The sequence below is a fragment of the Tachysurus fulvidraco genome, chromosome 6, assembly GCF_022655615.1.
Source record: "Tachysurus fulvidraco isolate hzauxx_2018 chromosome 6, HZAU_PFXX_2.0, whole genome shotgun sequence".
Taxonomy (NCBI): Eukaryota; Metazoa; Chordata; class Actinopteri; order Siluriformes; family Bagridae; genus Tachysurus; species Tachysurus fulvidraco.
The window spans coordinates 18,392,449-18,417,979 of record NC_062523.1 but is presented as its reverse complement, the minus strand read 5'-3'; the positions used below and the strand labels follow the sequence as shown (position 1 = coordinate 18,417,979).

Here is a 25,531-nt window from a genome sequence, read left to right as displayed (position 1 = left end):
GTAACTCATGAGGGTTGTGTTGGAGACCCCTGGTCTATAGAGATGTTTAGTGCTGATGTGAAATTTTGGCAGCACGAGGTGCCATCTTCTATAGTTTGTTATAATCTTCAAAACAGAGGACGCAAAAAGGATTCAGGACATGAAAAATGGGCATTAGATTTAGACAGTGGTTATTTTCAGTTCATGCGAATTTTATCTATTTGAACTTTATCATCTCTTTGATTTACTATCAACTCTTATCTATATTCAAAATCCCCTGCTTTGTCAGCAAGTAGAAAGTAACTATGTGAGACTGGGCTATTTGGTCAGTGAAAACTGATCTGCAGAATTCTATCATATTCTGAAGGTCATGGTAAGGACCCAATACAATTAAAGTAGAAAGAAATAATGCTTTTTCAACAAGACATAATACCATGATATATGGTAATACTGTATGTACATTCAATGTAATACTGAAAGTGAAAGTGAACCTAATTTCAAAGCTATTGTTGGTGCTTTAAGTCTGCAGTTTTCAACTAAAATGGGGATTAACAGTTAATTAGAGAAAATTCTATGCTCTTTCTATCACACACTTATTTAATATATAAAAAAAATTATATTTCAGTATAAATCTGTTACAATTTGGAGTTTGTACCACACACTTCACTAGTTTATACCTAAAACTCAGAATGCTGTAATAGAAAGCATCTAGACCACTAGAGACAGAATTCAAATGACAGTGACATCATTTCCTGCTCCTGTGTATTTAGGCACTGGCCATATGTACAATGACATCAGTAACATAACTAACCAAACCTGTAGCTAAATAAACAACACTGTGAACAAATTAATACTCAAGTTTCAGTAGAGGTGGAAATTCCCCATGTGGTGGTTGTCTTTTCTGTAATTTTTATTGCTTTTGGACATATTGTGCGGAACCAACCGATCTGTTCACAGACCTTCCTCCTGCTGCTCCTTTCTGACTGAAATAAGCCACAGAGCTTCTGATGATCCTTCTCCCCAAACCATGTCTTCTTCCTTACCCCAAGCCAGAGAAAGCAATGACATTGAGAGTCTGAAAGCCTGTCATCATGCCAGAATGGATCTCCGCAGCCATTTATACAAAGTAGTCAGTATCAGACATGATACACAGCTTCTGAGACAGCCACCTTTTCCCATAATCTCACACTGATTCCAGCACAGCTACATTTACTAGACCCTGCCTCATTTACGGTCACAGCATGTAACAAAATGCATAATAAAGATACATGGCTGGGTGATGTGATGATATCATATCAATATACAGAGCTGATGCAAAAATCTTGGCATTGATGTTGGTAATGTAATATATATGTATATATTATGATTTATGTTTTAAACCATTTACAAACTGAGGTTTAACTTTTTCTAATTTGCTAATTTCAAACCCATACCCCAACTCTCTTCAGTTTTTATTTTTTTATAATTATTAATATTTGATTATTAAAAAAAAGAAAAGAAAAGAAAAGAAAAGAAAAGAAAAAACACACCACAGAACATACAGATAATGGGCAGGACTATGGTAGACAAAAAAACGAACAGATATCAACAGAAGCATGACAATGAGGTACACAGTATCGGGGTGCTGATTACGGGAAATACAGAGTGCCAGTGAAACATGGGACAAGGTCATGTGACATGCACAGGCTGATAGGTCATGTTAACTAGCACAAATTTCAATATAGCCATGACAAATACCTATTGTTTACTTTGTACGTAAAGTGATAAGATTTTGATTGAATTTTATAGTTCTCATAGTTCTCAGCTCTAAAAGGTAATAGATATAAATTATAATGTATGAAGAAGGTGCTGACATTTCCAGTATGGTGTTTTAAACTGTGCAGGTCTCCTTAGCAAACTTAGACACGTCAGCTGCAGAGCAATTGTTCTTATAAACTAGGACTGTATGTCTAAATTTTTTCCCTTTATAATGTATTCATCGTTATGTCATTGCTTGCTAAATCGATATACCCATAAACCAGATTTCTAATGACTTTCTCTCATGATCATTACACAGTACTTATGGCAAGTAGGGCCTGCCAGCATTCTGCTGACCTTCAGTTTTATGACAACACTTATAAGCTTTACCTCAACTACTGTGCATTGGCTCAAAAACAAAGCTGCAATACAGCAAGAGAGAATATACTGTTCTATAAACGACCTACTAATATACCTGTGGGGTGTCTGTGTATAGTACAGTTCTGTCCAACACAGCAATTACATTTTGATTTAAAGCTCAGCTTTAGGGACTATTGTGGAGCTTTGTTGCAAAAGCAACAAATCAGGAGATCAGACAGAAAGAAATTTCAATTAAACAGGCACCGTAAAAGGATATGTGCATCCCAGAAAGGTATCGGCTAAAATTAATCCAGACTAGTGCTTAAAGCAGACTACTCTCATTACAACCATGCTAGATAAAGCCAGACAGGTATATAAAAAAAGTTTAAAATTCAATTTTCTCACTAGAGGAAATGATCTGCGATCAGGTAACAAAAGAGATAACAGTTAAAGGTTTGCCGTGACAGAATATAGTTTGAGAAATCCTTTGCATTTGCTTAAAGCTGCTGTCTCATGATAACCTGGATTCTTCTTTTAATTAAAGACCCCTGAGGTTCATGATTGGCATTTGATTTAATGTCACCAAGATTCCACTGACTAGAAATTGCTTTGTATCACATGTTCATGGTCGAATGTAGATTACATGCTGTTTTATAGCCGTGATCATTAACAAAGTTTAATATTTCTGTCTTTATGTTATTATCTCTTTTTCAAAACTTTAGGCATATGCATTTATGTACATGTACTTATATAAAGTATAAAATGTGCCTGTAAAGAATGTTTTGATACATATAGATATTTTAGTTTCTTTGTAATTTTATTCTTCACGCACGCACACACACACACACACACACACACACACACACACACACACACACACACACACACACACTCACACACACTCACAGACACACACATACACACACACACACACTCACACACGCATGCACACATATGTACAGTAGGCCTATATGCTACAGATTTCTGAAGCTATGTCTGTCAGTATTGTTGCATCATTCAGTCCTTAATTCCGTCTGCTATAGTGTGCGTACTATATTTTTTTGAACGTTTACATGATTAACAGTCATTCTTCTAAAACTCCACCATGACTCCAGCTGCATTCAGCCTCCTTAAGGACAGTCATTCACACCTGCAGCCCTTTAGCACCAAGACAACATTGATTAATGTCTCATTTGAGATCGAAAGCAGGAACACACCAGTTTACAGTAAAAAACATTTCCTGTACTCTTGTTCTTCCTTCACCAACATCCTATATCTAAACAAAATCCATTTATCGGATCTACAAGTTCATGCCTTGACGGATTACATATAGTAGGTTTCGCTATCTTAATCAAATCTCATCAGAGAGCCAGTGACGATAATTAAATATCAAAGATGTGCTGTACGGTATATATTATATTACCTTTGGCTTATACAGCTAGCTATCACTGTAACTAACGCCTGATACACATCAAGGGAAAACACTGTCCCTGCAACCCTCGGCCCTGTGTGTAAACAGGCAATTTGATGACTTGTTTGCTGACTGAGGTTTGTTGTAGAGGCTGCAGTGGTGGATGAGCTCTGCTGAACACAGTCATGTCTGCTTAAAACTGTTTGCAAGTGTTTGATGTTTGCATTCTACGAGGCTTGATACGCTGTAAGTACTTTCCAGTGGCAGGGGTCTTTATGTCTGCATGCACAGCACTAATGACACCATCAAGGTGTTGCATATATCTTCTCTGCGGTATACTTTGAAGCGACATACTGATGACCCTCCGCAGCATTCTTTCACAGCTGGGTAGATATCATCTCCCAGGTTTGCATATTCAGATAATAAGCCTGCACAGACACCTCATTTCAGATTTTATCCATCACCTATATAATAATCACACTTTGTGCTTTACAAACAAGTTAGCACACACATGGCTAAATAAAGATATTAAAGTAACGGATACAGTTACTGAAGCATGCAGCAATGGTAAATTGCAACATGTTCCTATTACATTTCCGGCTGCAATTTTCATTCATTTTTTTTTCAACCTTTCTCTTAATATCTAAAACACGAGATAGGAAGTCCCCGTTTTTCTGCTGTTAATCATTTGCAGAAACAATGTGACAGGGTTTTATTAGTAATGCAATGTGCCGCCGGCGTTCACACTCAACAGATCCTTGAACAAATAGCAGCCGTGTGCAATATCCGCTCTGATAAACGATTCACAACAACACTAATGATACAATGACATCATAGCAAAAATTCATTATGAAAGATATTAAAGATCATTTGACAGAGGGACATGTCAGCATTCTGTTTCAGTGATATGTTTCTGGAGTACTTACAAAACAACTCAAACACTGCTGTGTTATTGAAAATAAACCCCATGTTCAGACGGGTAACAAAAGGGAAAAATGGTGCCTTGGTTATTCACTCAATACTGAGAGAGTGAAAACCATTTAAGCAAGTGGGAAGTCTCACTTTGATGAAACATTTCTATTCTGATAGTAGTGTTCTCTTCCAGGACTCACTGAATGGTTTGATGAGCAGGAAAATTATATAAATCATATGTTATGGTGTTATCTTAAACCAACTGAGTATCTTTGAGAGATTTTACACCGACATGTTAAACGGCACCCAGCAATACCATCATCAAAACAGTTTGATTGAATATATTTTCGAATCCTTGAAAATGGGCTGTTGAATCTGTTCCACAGGACATCGAAGCTGTTCTGAAGCCTTGAAATAACCAACATATTAATAAAACACTTTATTTTGTTTTTTCTGCATTCTCTAAATATCAACCACCTGTGTGAACAAATCCCACCTCTACTCTCTAAAACTTGCTTACATGCATGCTTTTCAATCTCTTTCAGTAAGCCCATTATCCCCATCAAGGGCAAAGAGTTTGTATGGAGGTAATCCAGGAATACTGGGTGTTAGGCAGGAATACACCCTGGATGGGATGCCAGTCTACACACACACACACACACACACACACACACACACACACACACACACACACACACACACACACACACACACACACACACACACACACACACACAGGGTAATTTAACTGCCAATCCACATATTGACATGTTTTTTGGGTAAGTTTGAGAAAACATAAGAACACAGGAAACACACACACATTAGGAGAACAACAGAACCTCCACACACAGAGTCAGAATCAAACCGCAGATTTTAAGCTTTAAGGAAGCAATGATTCCTGCTGTGCCAAGATATAACTTTAATGCCTGTCATTTATACCTTATTATATATCTACATCTTATTCAAGCAAAAAGGATCATAATAATTTCAGTTGCACTGCAGTGATGGATTAACAGTGACCAAGACATTAAGTGAGTGCTAGGTTGCGTAATGAAGTGACATGCTGTGTTATCTGTACATATCTTCGCATCAGCTAAATAAATAAATGTAAATGTTGTTCTTTACAGCTGCAATGAGAAAGTGGATTCTGTGCCAGTGAGCAGCTGCATGCAACCGATGACTAATGGTCCAAGATAAATATTAGGAGTTAAAAGCTGTGAAAGTCTTCTGGAAGAAAGAAATCAGGATAAGCTTTAATTCCCTCTCTGAGTCTTCAGGAAAGTCATTAGGTCATAGGAGTGTGGAAGATGTAATGTGGGGGGCCATTCTATAATAAAGTGATGGGGATCCTTCGGGAAACAATGGTGGAGGCCGCTGCTTTCACTCGCCAGCTCTGAAAATGAATGTCTTGAAGTGCTATCTGCAAAGGATCCCCCCGGGCACCTGCTGGCTGCTGTATCGAAGAGTAAAGAGGCATCCAAATTGCACAAAGCCATTTTGATTACAGGCATGCTGTCAGTCCATATCTATGTATCAGTCTCTCTATCAAGAATAATGGACCTGACAGGCAGGAAGTGCTAAATAATTCAGTCAGATTTTGGCACCCGGAGACATGCTATTGTGACAAGACCTCTTTAGGGTATCCCAATGGGAAGGGACAGAAAATGTCTCAGACTGTCAGGTGAAATTATTGAAAGACTGCTCAGGAGGAAGAATGTTGCCTGTCGTTGTTGTCTGTCCTCAAGTTTAACTGTAACCTTTGCTGCATTTTTTATTCAGTAAAATAATATTAAAAACAGAGGTTAATATACAGGTGCATCTCAATAAATTAGAATGTTGTGGTAAAGTTCACTTATTTCAGTAATTCAACTCAAATAGTGAAACTCGTGTATTATATAAACTCAATACACACACAGACTGAAGTACTTTAAGTCTTTGGTACTTTTAATTGTGATGATTATGGTGTTGGTGTGCTTGACTGGCCAGCAAACTCACCAGACCTAATCCCCATAGAGAATCTTTTGTCAAGAGGAAAATAAGAAACAAGAGACCAAAAAATGTAGATGAGTTGAAGGCCATTTTCAAAGAAACCTGGGCTTCCATACAACCTTAGCAGGGCCACAGACTGATCACCTCCATGTTAAGCTAAATTGAGGCAGTAATTAAAGTAAAAGGAGACCCTACCTAGTATTGAATACATACAGTATACACTAAATGAACACACTATCCAGAAGGCCAACTCACAATTCACTAAATTTTTTTTTTTTTTTTTTTTGGTCTTATAAAGTATTCAAATTTTTGGAGATGAATTGAGTGAATTGGTGGGTTTTTGATAAATGTGAGCCAAAATCATCACAATTAAAAGAACCAAAGACTAAAGCTACTTCAGACGGCTCATTTAATGAAAACTTGCTTACAACATTTCTGCCTGTATCTGTACCTGAGTTGTCCTTGTGGTGGGAGAATTGGAAAACTATTTGGATACAGAGCACTTGATATAAGGATCATTAAGAAATTGTAAATGTTGAAAAACTTATTTTCTGTTGTTTTTATGTTTCAGTTATCTTCTTATTGATTTGGTGTATTCAGTACAGAAATACAATGAAAAAAGAGCACTTAGCAATCATGATGAAGATAAAAAATATTATTAATTGATATTAAGAACAGAATCTGCTCAAAATTGCCTCAAGAGCAGTACAATCCATGTGATAAATTAGAGCTAAGTAGTGAGGGATAGTTTCTAAAACGGACTAAAAAAAAGAAAAAACTTGAACTTTTGATACAGTTTGTAATGTGATTGAAATCAATCAATCAATCAATCATTCAATCAAAGGGAATGGAGGAGTTAAACAAACAGTGGACCAAATGTACGTAAGAAAACTAATACACAAATTGACCTAACTTAATTACATGAGAGTAACTGCAAGCTTCACTGTGCTATTTACTCTGTTTATCATCATCATTTATCATTTCTTCTTCTTCTTTAAAGAAAGTCCACAGTTCTTGATGCAGTTCCAAGGCCGAAGTTACAGCACGGCTTGCTGCACCGTTAAACGCACTCTCCACTGCAAAAGGGCACTTCCACATAACCTCTTCCTCCGCAGTAAGTGCATGTGTTATTCATCATTGTTTAAGGTTTGTTTTGCATGAACTCTCAATGCAATGTGTGTAAAGCTCATGAATGGAATGATATTATCAATAAGAGATTACAGAGCCAACAATACAACATGTACAGTACAGAAAAAAAAACAGTCAATAAGAAGGGCTGTGATTTTCATTTTTAAAGCCAGGATCTGGAGTTCTCTTGCATCCACCTCTAAATAAGTCATGAAATCAACGTCTTCAGAATACATTCACTTTTAAGCTACATATTTTTAAGCTACAGTTGAAAAAAAAACTTGTAAACATAAGGGAGTAATAAAGCGTTTGAGGCCGTGTTAGCTCATTTTCAATTCTCAGCCTGACAGCAGATTGAGAAAATGAAGTGTGCAGTGAAAAGCAGCACCGTATGCATCTTTCAACCGGCTACAATTTCGGCAAGAAGCAATCTGTTCGTACTAGAGATATCAGCACTTTGGGGTGGGTGTACTGAGCTGCTGATTGTCGACACACTGTACATAAGACTGATCCCTCAACATTTAGACATGTTGATCTTTCTTAACTAAAGTGTTTAGCGGTAAGTCTGCAACTGAACTGTCTAGCTGCATGTTCTCCCCTCTCTAAAAAGAAAGTGCTCAAGAGTCACACGTTCCCATGTTCAACCAGATGAAATAATCATATTAAGAATAATGCTCTATTGTTCCAGCGCTAATAACATAATCACAGTAATCTTCAGGGGGAAGTGCTGAGTAATTATCCATAAGAGATAACGTGTCAAAATCCTACAAAAAATAAATAAATAAAATTATAATAATATATAACATAATAAATAAATGAAGTACATTAAAAAATCTAAAGTTCATTCATTAATTTTCTTCTTTTCATACTTCTCGGGTCACGGGGAGCCTCAGACTTCATCGGGCATCAAGGCAGGATACACCCTGGACGGAGTGCCAACCCATCGCAGGGCACACACACACTCTCATTCACTCACGCAATCACACACTACGGACAATTTTTCAGAGATGCCAATCAACCTACCATGCATGTCTTTGGACCGGGGGAGGAAACCGGAGTACCCGAAGGAAACCCCCGAGGCACGGGGAGAACATGCAAACTCCACACACACTAGGCAGCGGCGGGAATCGAACCCCCAACCCTGGAGGTGTGAGGCAAACGTGCTAACCACTAAGCCACCGTGCCCCCAAATCTAAAGTTAATGTTTTTATTTTTTTATTAAAACTAATAATATTAATAATAGTAAAAATACTAATACATTTTCTACTATTAAATATACTCATTTATCACAAAGTAAAAATTGAATGCTTAAACTGATGATCTTATTTAAATAAAAAAAAAAAAGTTCTGCCATTAGCAAAGGAAACAGGGCAACGTAGATAAATATAGGCAGCTAATGTCAGTAAATTAGCAAAAAAAATTTCAATATGCATTTTCAAATTTGATGGAGCTCTTTGAAACATTTTATTTAGGGCCATTTTAATTAGGGCCACATGGAATAAAAGGAAGAGGTGGTTACTCAAATTTTAGAAAAAAAAATTACATATACAGTAGTATAAAAATATTCCGTTTAATTTATGTTTAAAAAAATGAAAATTATTTAACTTTAAACTTTAACACTTGAATTAATTCGTTTTAGCAAGTTTCTAATTACTAGACCGAATGATGTAGAGTGAACGTGATCCATTCATGTAGTGCATTGTAACCTTGTTACATTGTGAAATCTCACAAAGATGTTGGTGCAGAAGAGAACTCTACTACTATAGTATTAAATTAGGTAATTAAAGCATGCACACCAGAATTGTGCATTAGATTCTTTCTTCAGGTGTGAGCTCTGGGCTTGATTTTATTCAGGGTTTTGAAAATACATGAACAAATCATGTTGGTTGTACGAAAACTAATTGTGTAATTGTTACTCAATTCAGTCATGTGGAACCGATGTAGGCATTTGAATGCTGTAAATTCGTTGAGCTTTTTTTTTCTGTGCAGTCAAGCTCCACTTTTCAGTCTGATAGATTATTCTTATTCAGATGCACCTGGAGAGCAGATAGCTGCAGTGATAACTACATCATATAGCATGGGATGTTCACTGCAGATGCCAAATTGGCACAATTCTTGATAGTTGTCACACTGATGAACCTGATTGGGTGCTAACTAAATTTAGTGGATGCTAAATTAAAATGACTGCATGTTAATCTGATCCTATTCATTTGATATATTGAGTATAGTCGTTTGCTGGATGAGAGAAGAAGACGTATTTATGATTTGTCTTGAGCAGATCTAAATAAAGGTCTAAATAATAAATGTCAAGAGTAAAAAATATTGTTTTTCGTTCTTGCAGTTAAAAAATACAATTCAGTAAGAATACAAGTATATTGTTTTAATGGTACTCAAGTAAAGTGCACAGGGGCCAAAATAATATTGATATTAGTATGTATATTAGTAATAAAGTTCAATATCTCAAGGATTTTCCATTCCTGTAGTTCTTAAGGAGATTGCAATGTCTATCATTTTTGCCTTTAAAAAAAAAATTCTAAACATGTAATCCAAAAGAGAGATTTTAGGAGAGAACTCTACAAGACAAGCTAAAAGAGCACACACAGAACAAATATATATATGCATAACGTTTAAAGTGACTGTACTGTACATCTCATCACGCTCTGAATGCCAGATGACAAAAAACTTACAGCATGAGCAAAAAACTTACAGCATAAGCCACAGGATGAGTCAGCACGCTTTATGCCTCAAGCGGTATTTTGCCTCCAGCTGTAACAATAGACTTTAACTGATTATGAATACAGACATCATCTCCACAGTATGGAATATCTGAGTTGATAATAGTCACTTTCCTACAGAAGAAATGCCACTGCTCCTGGGTTGAACACGCCACACACAGTCATTGCAGCTTGCCTGCCTTGTCCTTTTGCTGTAGCATGTTTCTACCACTCATTTCCTTCACCTGTGTTTGCTTGCTGAGCCAAAAGCCGTGATTTAAAGAAAATAAAAGGCATTAGGGAAAAAGAATAATAAATGGCAAGCATAAAATGCAGGTCACACACACAGACTAGTGCAGCATCAGCATGGCAAAAAAACTATATTAACCTTTTCAGCAGCCAGTTTCAGGAATCACACAGTAACAAGCGATTAATGTAAGTAGTCCATTATTGGTCAAAAGAACAACATCAGAGAGAAAATACCAGAATTAATAAGATCAGCTGGCACTGCCCATTTCTGCCAACCAAACACAGCACTGCTCTCCTTTTATACCTGCACTTTCCAATTACATTCTTTATTCTGGAAATTGGATGTCCTGAATGTTATTTACATTTCAATGTAAAATGTAAGATCTAAGTAAAAAGGAACAAAAGAAAAAGAAAACCTATTGGTGTTTAACAGGTTCAGAGCAGTGAAGTAAATTTAATTTGTGCATCACCACCTTTTAGGTGCCATGTGCTATTTAGGTCTTATTTACATTTAATGTAAATAATGCCAGTAATGCCTCTAAATGAATTCTATTAAAATATACCCAAACACAATATAAAGTCTCACTGCATTGCATTCACACATTATATTACTTATGCAAATGTATTACAGCATCTAAATCATATACTTACTCACTCTTCTATGCCATTTTGGAATATAAATAGTGTGATGAGTAGTGGGAGGTGTGTTCATCAATCAATTTTCTGATTTTCTGAATTTTTTACTAGTTGCTGATGGGGTTACCAGCTACTGATGGGGTTACCAGCTACTGACGGGGTTACCAGCTACTGATGGGGTTACCAGTTGCTGATGCTGGATGCACTGAATCCACCTTAGCAGACAAAATAGATATCTTACAAATCTCAACTGGGAAACAGCTTATGCTTCCAGTTAATAAAAAAATGATAAAAATTGTTTATCATTTGATACAATACCATCTTTCTAGAGTACATAGTGTACAGTAGTGTACAGTGTAGGTACGCATAGTGTACCATGTGTAATACATCATTTTGGATGCAGTTAATGTCTTCCAAGATCTCAGGCCAAATTAGCAAAACTAAACAAATAAGAATTTTTTCTCCTTTCATATAACTGAATCTGATACTTTAAACTAATACTTTTAAAGATGTTCTGATCAGCTCTGATAATGGTACTGAATATAAATGCCCTCATCTCTAAACAGCTGCAAAATCACAAGTTATTGTCTAAATGAATCAGCTAATTTAAGGTTTCCTACATTATATGTGAATTTCCATGAATCTGCATATAAATTGTTCTGGAAATATTCAATTTAATATCGTTGTGTGAATATGGTTTAGCTGAGTTAAAGTAGCCTACACAGTTTACTACTAGGTTTCTTTTGCTAAAATTGAGCTTAGATTTTTTTTTTAACTGGCTCATAAAAGAGGTGAGCATTCAACTCTGCCCTCAGCATATTGCTGCCTGTCTGGCAGAAGGACACACTTGACCTTTGCAACACTTTGAGCACCTTTTGTTGCCAGCAGGAAATGCGATGCAATCTTTGAAACCAACTAAACCCATCTCAGCCAAAAAACAGTATAGCCAATTTAGCATGGTTGAAAGTATAGAAAGTGCTGCTTCTAATTTTTTCCTGAAAGTATTGAACAACTTTCAAGAGAAGTGTGCTTTATCTTTCTGCAAGCAGTGAAAGCCTGTGACAGGCCATGTTTGTGAGGCTGAGTGCTTTATCTCCATTCCCTTTGCAGTGCACTGAGGCGCAGCAGAAAGGCAGAGAGGCTGAATGCACTTCTCTGACAAGGAGACGGGAGAAACAAAAACAAGCAAGCATATCGCTAATTAGAACAAAAAAGAGTCAGAGACTAAAGAAGCTTAGCTGTGGTACAGCAGTGCAGGTGGGTTATTTACATGAAAGATGTGGAAAATATGAAAGAAACATGGTCATGCATGCAGAAAACACTTTAATGGGAGGTGCCATAGGATGCCATTTAGCAGGTAGGTGCAGGTACTGTACAGTAAGTGATCTTAGCAATGGCTCAGGACGCTTGCATTAAAGAAAAAAACAATATGTGTGTGTGTGTAGACATAATAATACTGGTCATTTCAACATTAGCACTGATCTTAGACAAATCTATCGAAGCATTATCTATCGAAGTTCTTATTTATCGAAGTTCTATAAACCTAATAAAGCCACCTGTATTTCAATCCAGTAATCAGGTTAACCAGTGTATGTAGTTAATCTCTCTCTCTCTCTCTCTCTCTCTCTCTCTCTCTCTCTCTCTCTCTCTCTCTCTCTCTCTCTCTCTCTCTTTTAATTTGTGCATATGCAGAAACTCTGCCTCTGTTGACCAACAAGAAACACTGAATGATCGATTCAAATATTTTATGTTTGATAGGAAAAGTAAACAAAAGATATTTATCAGCACTACTGCACTGTCAATCAATACAATTTGTTCATTCCTTATAAGCTACTTGATAGAAAATGTAGCACTTCTGTAAATAGCTTCACGAGCATATTAGTAAACGGCCTGCACTTTTATTCTGTGTCAGAATCCCGAATGTTGTTTACTAGAAAATACTGCAAATTTAATAAATACCTAGACATTCAGGATTCTGCCCAGCTGCAAAGAATTATAGAATTATTGCAAATATATTACATTTATGACTAACCTATTTTAGACACAGCTTTTGTGTTTCTATCTGGGAATAGTTAAAAACTCATTAACAGAAATTAGCAAACAATCCAACAGACATCAGGCAAAGAGCAGGGTCAAAGTAGGGACAGGTCAATGAGGCTATGAACAGGATTCAGTCGGGGTAAGCAAAACTGTAGTCAAGAACAGAGGAAATACTAAATCTGTGTAAATGACCTGGGTAAATGTCACAAACATGAGAGATCTGAACATATACTTTGCAAACTGCAAACTGACACAGAAGTGCTTATAAACAGTGCTAAGCCAAGCATCCATAATTAAACACACGTGAACACAATTAGATAGACGGTGTGTGTGTGAGTATGGGAGTGCAGGTGGTTGCTGGGAGTGAGAGTGCACGTTGGCCATGCTTGTAATCTGCTGTGAAGCAGAGTGTGTAACGTGATGATGTGACAGCTCCAGTGTTTACAAATGTAGACAATATATATAGACCCATATATTTATTACATGATAATATTAATGCCAATGTTAATGGTAACTGCTACAGCAATCAGAAATGGTATAGTATGCATAAGGTACTTTTACACACTCAAATAATGCATGTACTGTAGGTAATAATATAATATATCATAGTTTTAATAATTTATACCTTTTTTTATATTTATTCATTTTGAACCTTGACTTTTAAAATCCTTCAGGAATGTTCCTGCTTAAGTAGCTTTTTTGATGACAGGTTTTATTTTATTAAATAAACAGTATTTTATTAATGTTTATGTGGCATTTCGGTTTATCAGGATAACCCACGCATGTTTATGATTGAACTGTTGTGATAAATTCTTCTTAAAATTTTTTACTTTATTATTCCCATGAGAAAGCTACTAGTACAATAATGGTGTTTGGGGATGAATTTCTTAAAATATGTCAAGCCGTTTATAAAAGAATTTATTCTGCACTGCTACGTTCAATGAAGAATTGACAGAGTAAACCATCAGAACAAACCTCATCGAAACTTTCAGTCTGACGCCAGGGAGAGTCCGTGTTTGTGAAAACTTCAGCACATCTAAGCACATCGGTATTTCAGATCTCTGCCATCCAATCTTTAGCCTCCTCTGATGATCTGCACCCTTCACGGCTAGGCTACGAGTTATTGGAGCGCGCTATCTTGAAAACGGAAAAAGAATGTGCCTCGCATGCAGATCAGTATAATATGATTCAGTGCATGTCAGTCACTGGATCTATCTTCAAAAAGCTTGGATGTGAATGAATAGGATTACATATCATACTGAATGCTGTAATTAATGTTACTGAGTAATTAATTCTATGATATCAAAGGGTGCCATTAAAAAACAGAACGTGAAGCTCCTTTAATGCTCCAGGCTCTTTCTTCTGAGTGTGCATGGCTGGATGAATTACTCTGCTGTGTGGCTTTTCTAGAACATTCCCGTGTCAGGCTCTCGGCCGTTGCTGTATGCCAGGTGGCAGCTGGGACAGTTCTCCTTTAATCTGGCTCAGTGGCTCCGGTTCACTGCCATAACAGTCTGCCACATGGTGTCAGGGACTATGGGAAATGCAGCAGTGTTTCCCTAAGGCCATGTAGGATACGTGCAGGATACATTTGATCATACATGCTGGCCACAAGTGTGCAACTGAATGAGCCAATAATATTATGAGATTACATCAGTTCTGAAAATTTAGGGCACCATTAGTGGAAAGGTGACAGAATTGAGACCCACTTTCGGTGCTTAACCAAAATCTCTGGCTTTCATTTTCTGATCTGTATGAAGGATGATATTGCTTTGAATACTCTTTCGTCTGTGCTATGAATTCAGACTTAGAGAGCAAAATAGTGGCCGAAATGAATTTGCAGTACTTTCTGTTGCAGCTTCTACTGCAGTTGACAAAAGCCAAATCATAGTGTTTGCTTTTTCTTGTTACTAAATTGCTGCACATACAGTATGACCATGTAGTGCAATGTCAAGACTGTTGGTTTCTATTGCTGGAATTTAAACATCCTGTGATCAAAAAGAAAAAAAAATAAAGTTGAAAAAATGTTCATGCTCACAATGTCGATCAATAGCTGTGTGATCCCAAAGTGGCTGCACCATTTTAAAACACACCTCCCAGCTCTAGCGTGGATCCAACCACCATAAAACAGTTACAACCATCAGAAGCCCTGCGGTAAAACTGAGTGTTTTTGAGTTCTTTGAATTCATGCAACTGAAAATAAAGAGAACATTAACATTTTTCTCAGTTCAGAGTTTAGTATATTTTTGCAAATGTTATATATATATATATAAATATATTTGATATCAGTGTTTAATATCATTTATGAAATACTTGAAAAATAATTGATACATAATGTTGCCTATATCGCTCAGGTCTTCAGCAAGTTTCCTGAAAGCACTCAATTCTTACAGCATAGTAAACATTGTCCTATTATTATTCATTAATGTGCACATATTTCCCAAGTCCCTCGACAACTAATGTAGGGCTCTATTTTCATGCAAGTGCAAGCGGATCTTAACAACTTAGCCTAATGACTCGTAATCTGTTTGGGCATGAGCCAATTGATTTGTGTTCTCCTCCAGCTGCTACTTTCATGACCAGAAAAGAAGATGTCTGTGCTGATGTGGACAGGGTGGTGCAACGGGACGATTGGGATCTGAGACCTGCTGAAATATATGGTATAATGTGATGCCTCTTCAAGGACAGATTTATAGACAGAATACAAACATTAGCATTTTATATACAAATAAACTTTTTACTGCTTTAGTCTCTTAACACTACAATCATAGAACTGTAGCAATTTCACTATGTCTGCATCAAAATGAGCTGCTTTGCTACCCACAGTCATAATAATATACTTAGAGATAATCAGATGAATATCTCTTATTTTCTGGTCTCAGGCAAAATCATTTTAAATGATTATTCAAGCTTTATAGTTCATAGGAGATTCAATACAGCCACAGAACACCATCCTTACACCTTCCTTAGACTTTTTCAATTATATGAACACATACTGACTTTACTTTTGTCTCATAATACAAATGTGATTACTGACTTAATATTCTGGAAGGAATAGTAGACATGAAAAGCTGAAACAAGGACAGTGTGAGTGATTTATAAATACTGAGTGATGTCATAGTGGCACACAACCAAAATCATCTTATTTCATTTTATTTTATTCAGTTTTTTGCTGTGTCACATCTCGTCTTGTGCTTTCTCATGTAAAAGTCTTCCACACCAGAATGATGATATGGAAAAAATCCGTATGTTAAGTCGAATTTAGTGCCGATAAACCAGATAAGCCATCCACTACTGATCGACTAACTAAGCAAAGCTATAAAAGTCCTGTACAGTTTCTTTGGTTTGGGTTCTTGGGTACTTGTGGTACAATGCTATTAATATCAGCATCCTTCAATATGAGTAAGCTATTTCAAACAACTACTAAACAAATATGACTGAACAAATAAGCAACAAGCTTAAGTGTGTTTATTAAATAGGAATTAAGTCATTTAAGTTGACAAGTAATTCATAGAATATATACAGTAGAATGTCCAACTATGCCCGTGAGTGCTCACAACTCAAATAGTTATCTGAGATCTTATTTTTTTATTGAACTATAATTATGTATCAATATTAAAATACCATTGTTCTAGTGCACACTCAAAAAAATATTATTTTTAATTGGATAATAAAGATTATGTGGCGCTTTTTCCACACATGGTCATGGGGAAACTGGATTTATTCTCAAGGGACTGGAGCACAATACACTCACACATCTATTCACACAATATGGATAATTTAGAGATTCCAGACAGCCTACAATATATGTCTTGAGACTGGGGAAGAAAACCAGGAGGTTTTTTGGTCACATTGGAAGAACATCCACAAACAACTGCTAAGCCTCATAAAAGGATATTATTTAATTGCCTATTTCAGCAACTCAGCAGCCACTAACAAATAATTTTAAAACTAGTATATAAAAATCATTGATTAGCTGATATTTAAAATATATAATTTTGTGTTTTAACAAAAGGGAATACTCTATAAAAAAGCAATAAAAAATAAAAAATTAGTTTTTTTAAAAATGTATACCTTCCTGAACGCACATATTTTGAACACTATTGTGGCTAGAACAAAAGATTCATTGTTGTATCTGTTGACTCAATATTAAAAGAACTTTGGGGTCTTTTTGATAACAGACAAAAACTTTAAATTCAGTAATTATGAAAACTTTTAGAAAACACCAAAAAGCATCACAAGTGGCTCTATAATCTCTAAGGTATGTCAATATCAACAAATCCAGCTCAGATATTTAGAACAAATATAATAACATTCATTCACATTCAGTTCCATGCCATGTGTGATAGATATGCAAAACGGTAATAAAAATGCAAATGCTGTCTATCAAATCATGTTACTACTCCTTGGTTATGTTCTTCATCCTTAAGCTGTCAAATTAATATGCTCACTTTATTTCCTGCTCTGATCAGCCAAATCAAGTGTCTGTAATCATTATTCTCATTTTTGCATTATGTTTAACCTTCAGATTTGAGCACATTATGTTGGTTTAATTATACAACATGGCTTATCCAATATATTATCTATGGCACATAAGTAACTTCAGCATAACCTTTCCGGCCTTTCTCCGTCCTTTTCCTGGTCATTTTAAAGCCAGCAATATCTATTCTATCAAATTTACAAAAAACGTGTGAAAAGGAAAAATCATTTTAAATAATCGGTACAAGTCTTTGTCATTGATTCTCAAACATGGTGCTCCTGAGCTGCTTACAAACCTGTTATAGTTACACTCACGGGTTTCATGGGTATGATATTGTAGCAGTTTTGGGTGTTTACTACATACTTTACCACAGATAATTCATACATCATAATCTTAGGCTACTTTTAATGCTATTACTAACACAGGATGCAAATAAACAAACATTCAAGACGTCGAGTTAGCTTCATCTTAGCAGTTAAAGCAGTTCATTTGTTATATAATTAGCTTAAAATTTAGGGACTAAAAAACATCCACCTCACCTTTATTTGACTCTATCATTATCTGATTGTGATGTTGTGTAATGACTTATACAGTGTTTGCTGTCTCTTATTATTTCTGAGTGAGATTAGGCAAGGTGTTGTGGATCAAAGTGCCTGTTCGGGTTTGGTGTGTTTTATCCACTGATCTGTGTTTTAATCCTCTGCTCTGTTTTAGCTAGTGAGCTACTGGAGACCTGCTAGTTGGCTAAGTGCCTGTGTTTCATGTATTTCTCTGTATGTGTTTAATGAAAACTCATGTTACAAAACGTTGTTCCTCCTGCTTTCAATAACATATTGATCAGAGGTCACTGAAATTACATCATGTCACTTCACATGACATGGAGCCATTAAATATATTTCCTTATAGCATTTTTTTTCTTTGAAGCTACATACACCAGAACAGTACAAAGTGTGGATCCAAGTATATGGGTTAAGTGTGAATATAAACTCATTTCATTCATTTGAAATCGTGAGATGATTCAGATCTTTAAAATGAACAATACAAATATTTTAATATCCGGCGCAAACTAAATACATTTCCTACAACTGCACACTGCTAGCCTGCTAGATAACAGTCCGGAGCAACTGGAAACATAATGACATGGCATAAGAACGTATATCACTAAGTTTAGTCTGTAGTTGCACCAATGTTTAAACTTTTTGCTTAAATGTTACATCCCTCAGCAGTGCGGTTACATTTTTTTTATTACATCATTAAAATGAAACACAGCTTAGCTTTTCATATCCTTACAGAATATCTGAGTGTATGAGATATTATACCATGGACTATGTAAAAAGGCAATAATGGTAGCCATATTCATTCTGTTCATAAGTAGGAACAAATTTTGATTGCGTCTTTATTTTAGGTAAAAATTATAGTAGTGCGTTAAATGAAAGACCTCAATAACTGCACTGCTTCTACTCAAGCATTTAAGCATGTATTTTTACAGAATCGGTGGATGGAACAACATCGCAAAAAATAAATTAATAAAAATAATAATTGAAAAATTAACTAGATTAAGAGGCATAAATATTACCTGAAACTTTGGAAAATACGTTTCCATGCCTTATGACAAACTGATGGAATTAGAGTGTACCGTAACTTTGCAAAATCATTTTTCATTCAATTAATAACATCCGATTGATATCATGCTATCTGTGACCGCAGATAGCATTTTACAAAATGTGACCTCATTTTGCAAAAAGTAACAGATTCAAATGCATTTGCTCCAATATTGACTATTGACATATGGGCAAGGTGAGCATCGGAGGCACCTCACCAAATGTCAGAACATTGATTTTCAGCTGTGTGTGATTGCAGTTCCATGATGGAACGTCTTGTGGCATATGATAAGAAGAAGAAGTTGTTATTATTGCTACACACATATAATGCAGATTTTTTCTCTGCAGGGCAGTTACGATATAGCACCCATGAAGCTGAGAGAGTTATGAGCCTTCCTCAAGGGCCCAACAGGGGCAACTTGGGGGTGCTGGGCCTTGAACCTCAACTTTCCAATCAACAACCCAGAGGCTTGAGCAGTTGAGCCTGAGTTATAACATATCAGATCTTTCTCCCAGTCCTGCATTTGATTACTCATTAGATTATTCCATTAAATATCCATAGAACACAGACACTGCATAATTTCACAGGCTTACAGCAGATTGGCTGGGTTTTACAAGGACCGGTCCAAAACTCTGTACTAAACTAAAGTCAAGGCCGTACACTTTAGACCAATAGAACACCAGTGAAAACAATAAGACAATAACAATAAGATATAACAGAGACTCGTTAAATAAATGTGTAAAGGGCCTGGTGCAGTTCTTCACAGCATGCATATAGTATACTCTGGCTGGCCTTTTTCACTGTTTGTGAAAAATAGTTTTCTAAAAACATTCAACATATATGCTGTTACAGATGTCACAGTGAATCCTGGTTTTAAGAGGCTCAGATGTATTAGGGCTGACAGGTCATCCAAAATGATTTTCTTTTTCTTAGTGCTAGTGATGGCTCACACCCCAAGGCCATTTATTTGGATGTGAAAGGTGTAAAACTCTGAAACAGCACTACTGTCATTGTATGGACTGCAAATGAGCAGAAATTATAAGCTTTTGCAGCTATACATGAGACATTTCAGATAGCGAAGCAAAGAGTTATGAAAATAAATGGTTTACTCCAGAATTTCTGTCACCATGTTGAAACAAAATGCAATAAATTCAATCAATGGGTGATATTATAAACTTTTTGACCTGATGGTCAAACTTTAAACTGCTTAGTTTTTTTTTTCACACAATCTATTTTTTTTGGAAAATCATTCATTTTAAGCTTATTAAAAATCCTAAAACAAATATTTTTTTAAGCCTCCCTGTTAAGGAATAATAGAGTAAGCCCTTTCCTATAACGTTGATCAAGACTGTCTTGTAGTGGAACTTAATAAGCTAAAAAACATTAAACCACTTAATATGCCAAACATTTTAGACTATGTTACATTCTCAGACTTGTACTGTACATATGGACCTTGGTTCCTCAAATATCCTCTTTTTGTACATTTTAAATGGCCTTAGACTTCTGTTAAACGACCAAAATATTTCAGTGACAAGTTTAAGCGGGTCAAGGTCAAGGTGGATCATTCTAATAATGAAAACAAATTTGTTTCTCCTAATTTTAGGGGAATTTCAACAATAATACTTAATGTTTATACTTTACGCTCATGTTTTCCCATTCTCTTGAATGGTGCCAGTAATTGTGGAGTTGACTGCACCTGTTTTTCACACGGACAAATTTGAAAATTCTGCCCTGTGATGCTCACCAAAAGTACTTCCTGATGAAAATGCATGATATTAGATGTCACTATTTTGGGAGAAGGCTTCAAGTTTTAAAGGAATTTCCCTGGGGCAGAGATTACCTCTAGCTGTGCAGAGATAAATTCCAAAACTGGGCTTCAGGTTATATAGCTGCTTCATTTTCACTCACAGGAGGGGTACATCCCTTACTAGCTTTGTTTTTCTATCATGTATATTAGCCGGGTAGAACTTCTGTGTATAGGGGTAATGTCTATGGCTGATATTTCAAAAAGACACAATTCTAACTGTTAACCACATGAAAGGATGCATTAGCTGACTGTCTTTTATCTCAAACTGATGCTGAAGCCATGATCCTGGTGGAAAATCTAACCATATGGAAGGAAAACGATCCAAAAATGTACAATGTGTAAGAATAACTATAGACCCTGTGATCCTATGTATTGCTTTCATGTAACATTCCCTTTGTATGAAAGGTGGTCTATGCTGTTACTGAATTGGCTCCAATGCCGCATACAACTCACAGTTGAACAATAATCTAACACAGCAGGCTTCAATATAATCTCAGTTAATTAGGCTCTGGGGTTCATCCACCTAATTTCATTTATGAAATGATTGTACTTAAACTGCCCCTTGGGCTGTGGCATGTACTCTTTATAGTGCATATGTTTCCTGCAACCTTGAGACGTCTGTTATAGCTGATCAATATCTCATGTGACACCAAGATAAAGAACAGTAAAAATAGAACGGATAAAACGATGCTGTGGTTTGTTTAAGCTCAAAAGCTATAACGTCTACCCATCAGAGCAGACAAGTGGTAACTATTGGCTTTGATTGCAAATACTTATTAAGACTGAACAAAATGCAAGACTGACAATATAAAGTGAATCAATGTGCCACAATGGTCAATTTAATTATATTTGATAATTAAAACAAAATTGCACTGAGAGTAAGCTAGCACCATGTGAGATTTCAGTAAAGGACCTAAAGCCACCTGAATGGAGAAAACAATTTCAGCATAGCATTATATTATTCTATTGTTCATGACAATATGGTCATTTGGTCCGGCAATAGTAAGCTAGCAGCAGTGAGTCAATCAAACTAGGTGATTAGCTAGCTAGTAAGTTAACATGAACTCTTGGCTATTTAGTTCTCAATATCAAATCTGCTTTGTTCAGTTTGCTGATGAGAATAAATTATCCTACATTTGTTGAATGTTGTGTCTTGTTAGCTACTAAATGTAGATAGTTATTCAAAAATTTATTAATATCCTAATAATAAGAAAACTGATTGCTTGTTTACATGTTATGCCTTGGCTTAGTACTAAACACAATGGCAAATTATCAAAGCAAGCTCACCGTACAAGTAAAGTCCTAAGCTTTAGTTTTCTTTGCAATGTCTCTATACAGTTTAAAAAACACATAAACAAAAGAATAGGATCAAACCACGATTACTGTTTAAGGACATGATTACTTTAAAGACAATAATTAGAACCATATGCATTTATGTATATTTATGTATATGTATATACTTTATTTTCATATTTTATATAGTTTATTTATATATATATATTTTATCCCAAATTGCATTTCTTATGTTTGAATACCAGACAGATGCAAAAAAGCATCTCATGTCGTACTCTGTATGTATTATATCTGTATGTGACAAATAAAAATTGATTTGATTGTTTTTTTTTCTTTTTCTTGTTTTGAAAATTAACTGCATGTAAACTGAGACCTGAACCATAGGATTGGACCAAGGTATCATTTAAGTCAAGCATGTGGATTTTTTTTTTTTTTTTTTACAATATTATACCTATTTTCAGTAGAACTGAAAAAATATTGATTCATGTCACTTGTCATGTTGTCACTGGCTGATGTTGTTAAAATATTGAATGTGTGTTGCATACGTAAAGTGAATAGTCCATTGTTGCTCTTTGTTTTCTAGTGTGAATGTAAGATTGTAGGTAGTCGGCGAAGCCGGCAACCAAATTATTAGAGACTACAGATGATGGATGCAGGCAGCTAATATAGACAGCTAAGCGTGAGTAACTGAGATACCTAGCTATTTGTCATTGGTATTGTAAATAATCAGTGCAAGAAATCAAAGACGATTTCTGTAGCAACACTCCAAAACTATTAATATGCTGCAAATGTATTTGTATAAATGGAGTTACTTCAGTACCCAACACACACACACACTGACACACACACACACACACACACACACACACACACACACACACACACACACACACACACACACACACACACAAATATCTCTCTCTCACTCTCTCTCTATGGTTACCAGGAATAAAACATTGTTCTGAGCCCTATATGTATTTGTTTTCCTTTCACTGCCACACCTTTAGTACGCCATCTAGTGTCATCTTTCAATAAACAATCTAATAATGTACTTTTTAGTAGTTCTAAAAGCCTTGCATTTTAGATATGGCATATATAACACTGTCAGTGATGTATTCTATGTCAGGAAAGTGAACTGATCTGAAGAAAGGGAACCCAAATTACAATCTGATTACAGTCTCTAAAAGGCTGAGGCTGTTCGTGGTAAATGGATAATGAGGGGAGCAGTTTTACCAAACACTCTAAGTAATCACTAAGAAGCTAAGATTACATTGGCAACCCTCATTATAGTTTGTTAAAAGACAGATATGCGAGTACAGAAGGATAAAAATTAGGAGCTTTGAAAGAGCTGTAAAGCTTTTGAGATGTGTATATTCAGAAAGAGGGTACAGTCTAAGAAGTAGACCATTCAGCTAATCTCTAAAGAGTTTTCTGACATTTTGATCTGATTTGATGAATCATCTGGTGTTCATCTGATATGATGAATATGCAGCTTTAAAAATGTCACATTCTTCTGCTGAATGCATGCTGATGAAGTGGATTTTTATTATGCTAAATAGATAATAAGCTACCATGGAGGTATAGTAACTGCAGCTACTATCTATTAAAAGAGAAAACTAACACAGTTGCAAAACCCGCTATTTTTTTACAGGTAATTTTTCCATGGGCTCCATGGATAAGTATTTTTTTTTTATATAATAAGGTTAGTGAATAATGGTGTGCTGTTTGCTGTTGCTGAGTACTGTAAAAACACATTTCTGTGCAGTGATTAATACTGCATTGTTAGTGATCTAGTGACCAATGATGTTAATGTAGACTATCTGTGGTACAAGTTGAGAGCAGGTTTGCTGATAACTAAAAGAGGAAACAGACAATGACTGCTTGCTGGGTCTGATTTCAGATGACAAAATATGTCATATACAGTACAGTATAATGTGATATGACAACTCAGATCTCCAAAACCTATATATTATGCTATGATTTGTCAGATAGAGGACAATATTTCCTCTGCATTTATCTACAACATGAGCATAAGTCTATTCATACTCTTAAACTTGTGTGCCATGCTGTTCACACATACACACTGAGACATATGCAGCCCAAAACCCAGTGAGAGCTCGCGCTTGGCTTCAAGCTTCAGATCAAACCTGCTGTCATCTGTTCAAATAACCTAATACACACAAATTCTACACCGCGTGCATAGAAATTCGTCTGAATCTAAATAAGCACTAAACTGAAAAAAATATAAATATAAATAAATAAATAATGAATGACTTTAACACGGTGCAAATTCATCACCAGGATTTTGGCAGTGCAGCCACCGGAGAGCCCTTAATGTGATATGCGCGCAGATACGTTCCAGTTTTTCCCTTTTATTTTAATAACGGTAGAATAAAGATACAGCTCTTTGTCGTGCATTGATAAAGTCTGTGATTAAGACAGTTTATCCTTCCAAAAAAAAACAAAACGCCGCAAATCCATTTCAGCTTTCGCAGCATCTCAGGTAACCTGTTAGCCCCGAGTGCATGCACACTTCCCATGCGTAAGAAGCGGTGTAAGTTTTTATCATAGTGCGTAACACACACGCATACACACACACGCACACACTCAGCTCCCTTTGCCTTGCGGTCTTACCTTCCTCAGCAGCGGCTGCTCTCGGCGTGTGGCCGTGGGTGAATACATCCCCGAGTCCGCACAGGAGCAGAGCGGCGAGCAGCATCTGGGACATGGTGGCCGATGAGGGCGAACGCGCCGCACTTCACCGCCACTGAAGTCCGGGTGCAGCCCTCCGGCTGGAGGTGATGGGCGAAATCTTTGTGCTGTGTGCGTGTGTTTAACGCTGTATAACGTGCCCTTCCTCACACACTCACACTCTCCTCGCGCTTAGACACTGCGCGCACTGCACGAGAACGCGCACGACACCAGAGGGAGAGACACAGAGAGAGAGAGAGAGAGAGAGAGAGAGAGAGAGAGAGAGAGAGAGAGAGAGAGAGAGAGAGAGAGAGAGACGGAAAGGTAGTGATTGGGCAAAGAATTACACTCACAGACAGATTAGACTGCGGCGACACAAGCGGCTGTAATGATGTGGCCTCTCGAGACAGAATCATGGAAACGCACACAACAAACCCGACTCTGTGCTCAATACCAGTGATGCAGTGAATTGCACAAATTAACAGAGTCCCATTTTTAATAAG

At 36.3% G+C, this 25,531-nt stretch overlaps 1 protein-coding gene across 9 annotated transcripts in view; it reads right to left on the bottom strand.

The window, feature by feature from the left end:
• Positions 1–25,241, bottom strand: part of lrp1bb (low density lipoprotein receptor-related protein 1Bb) — a 260,096-nt gene extending 234,855 nt beyond the window's left edge. For 4 of the 9 annotated variants that reach the window (XR_007140904.1, XM_047815194.1, XM_047815195.1 and 1 more), the window contains exon 1: positions 24,972–25,239. Coding sequence is in view for 6 of the 9 variants with exons in the window: in XM_047815194.1 (XP_047671150.1) it covers positions 24,972–25,065 (94 nt within the window). In the remaining 3 variants the exon portion in view is untranslated. Of the gene's footprint in view, positions 1–24,971 lie in introns of all 9 variants that reach the window. The other 5 variants (XR_007140906.1, XR_007140905.1, XM_047815198.1 and 2 more) reach the window with 2 other exon arrangements.
• Positions 25,242–25,531: the final 290 nt, after the last annotated feature.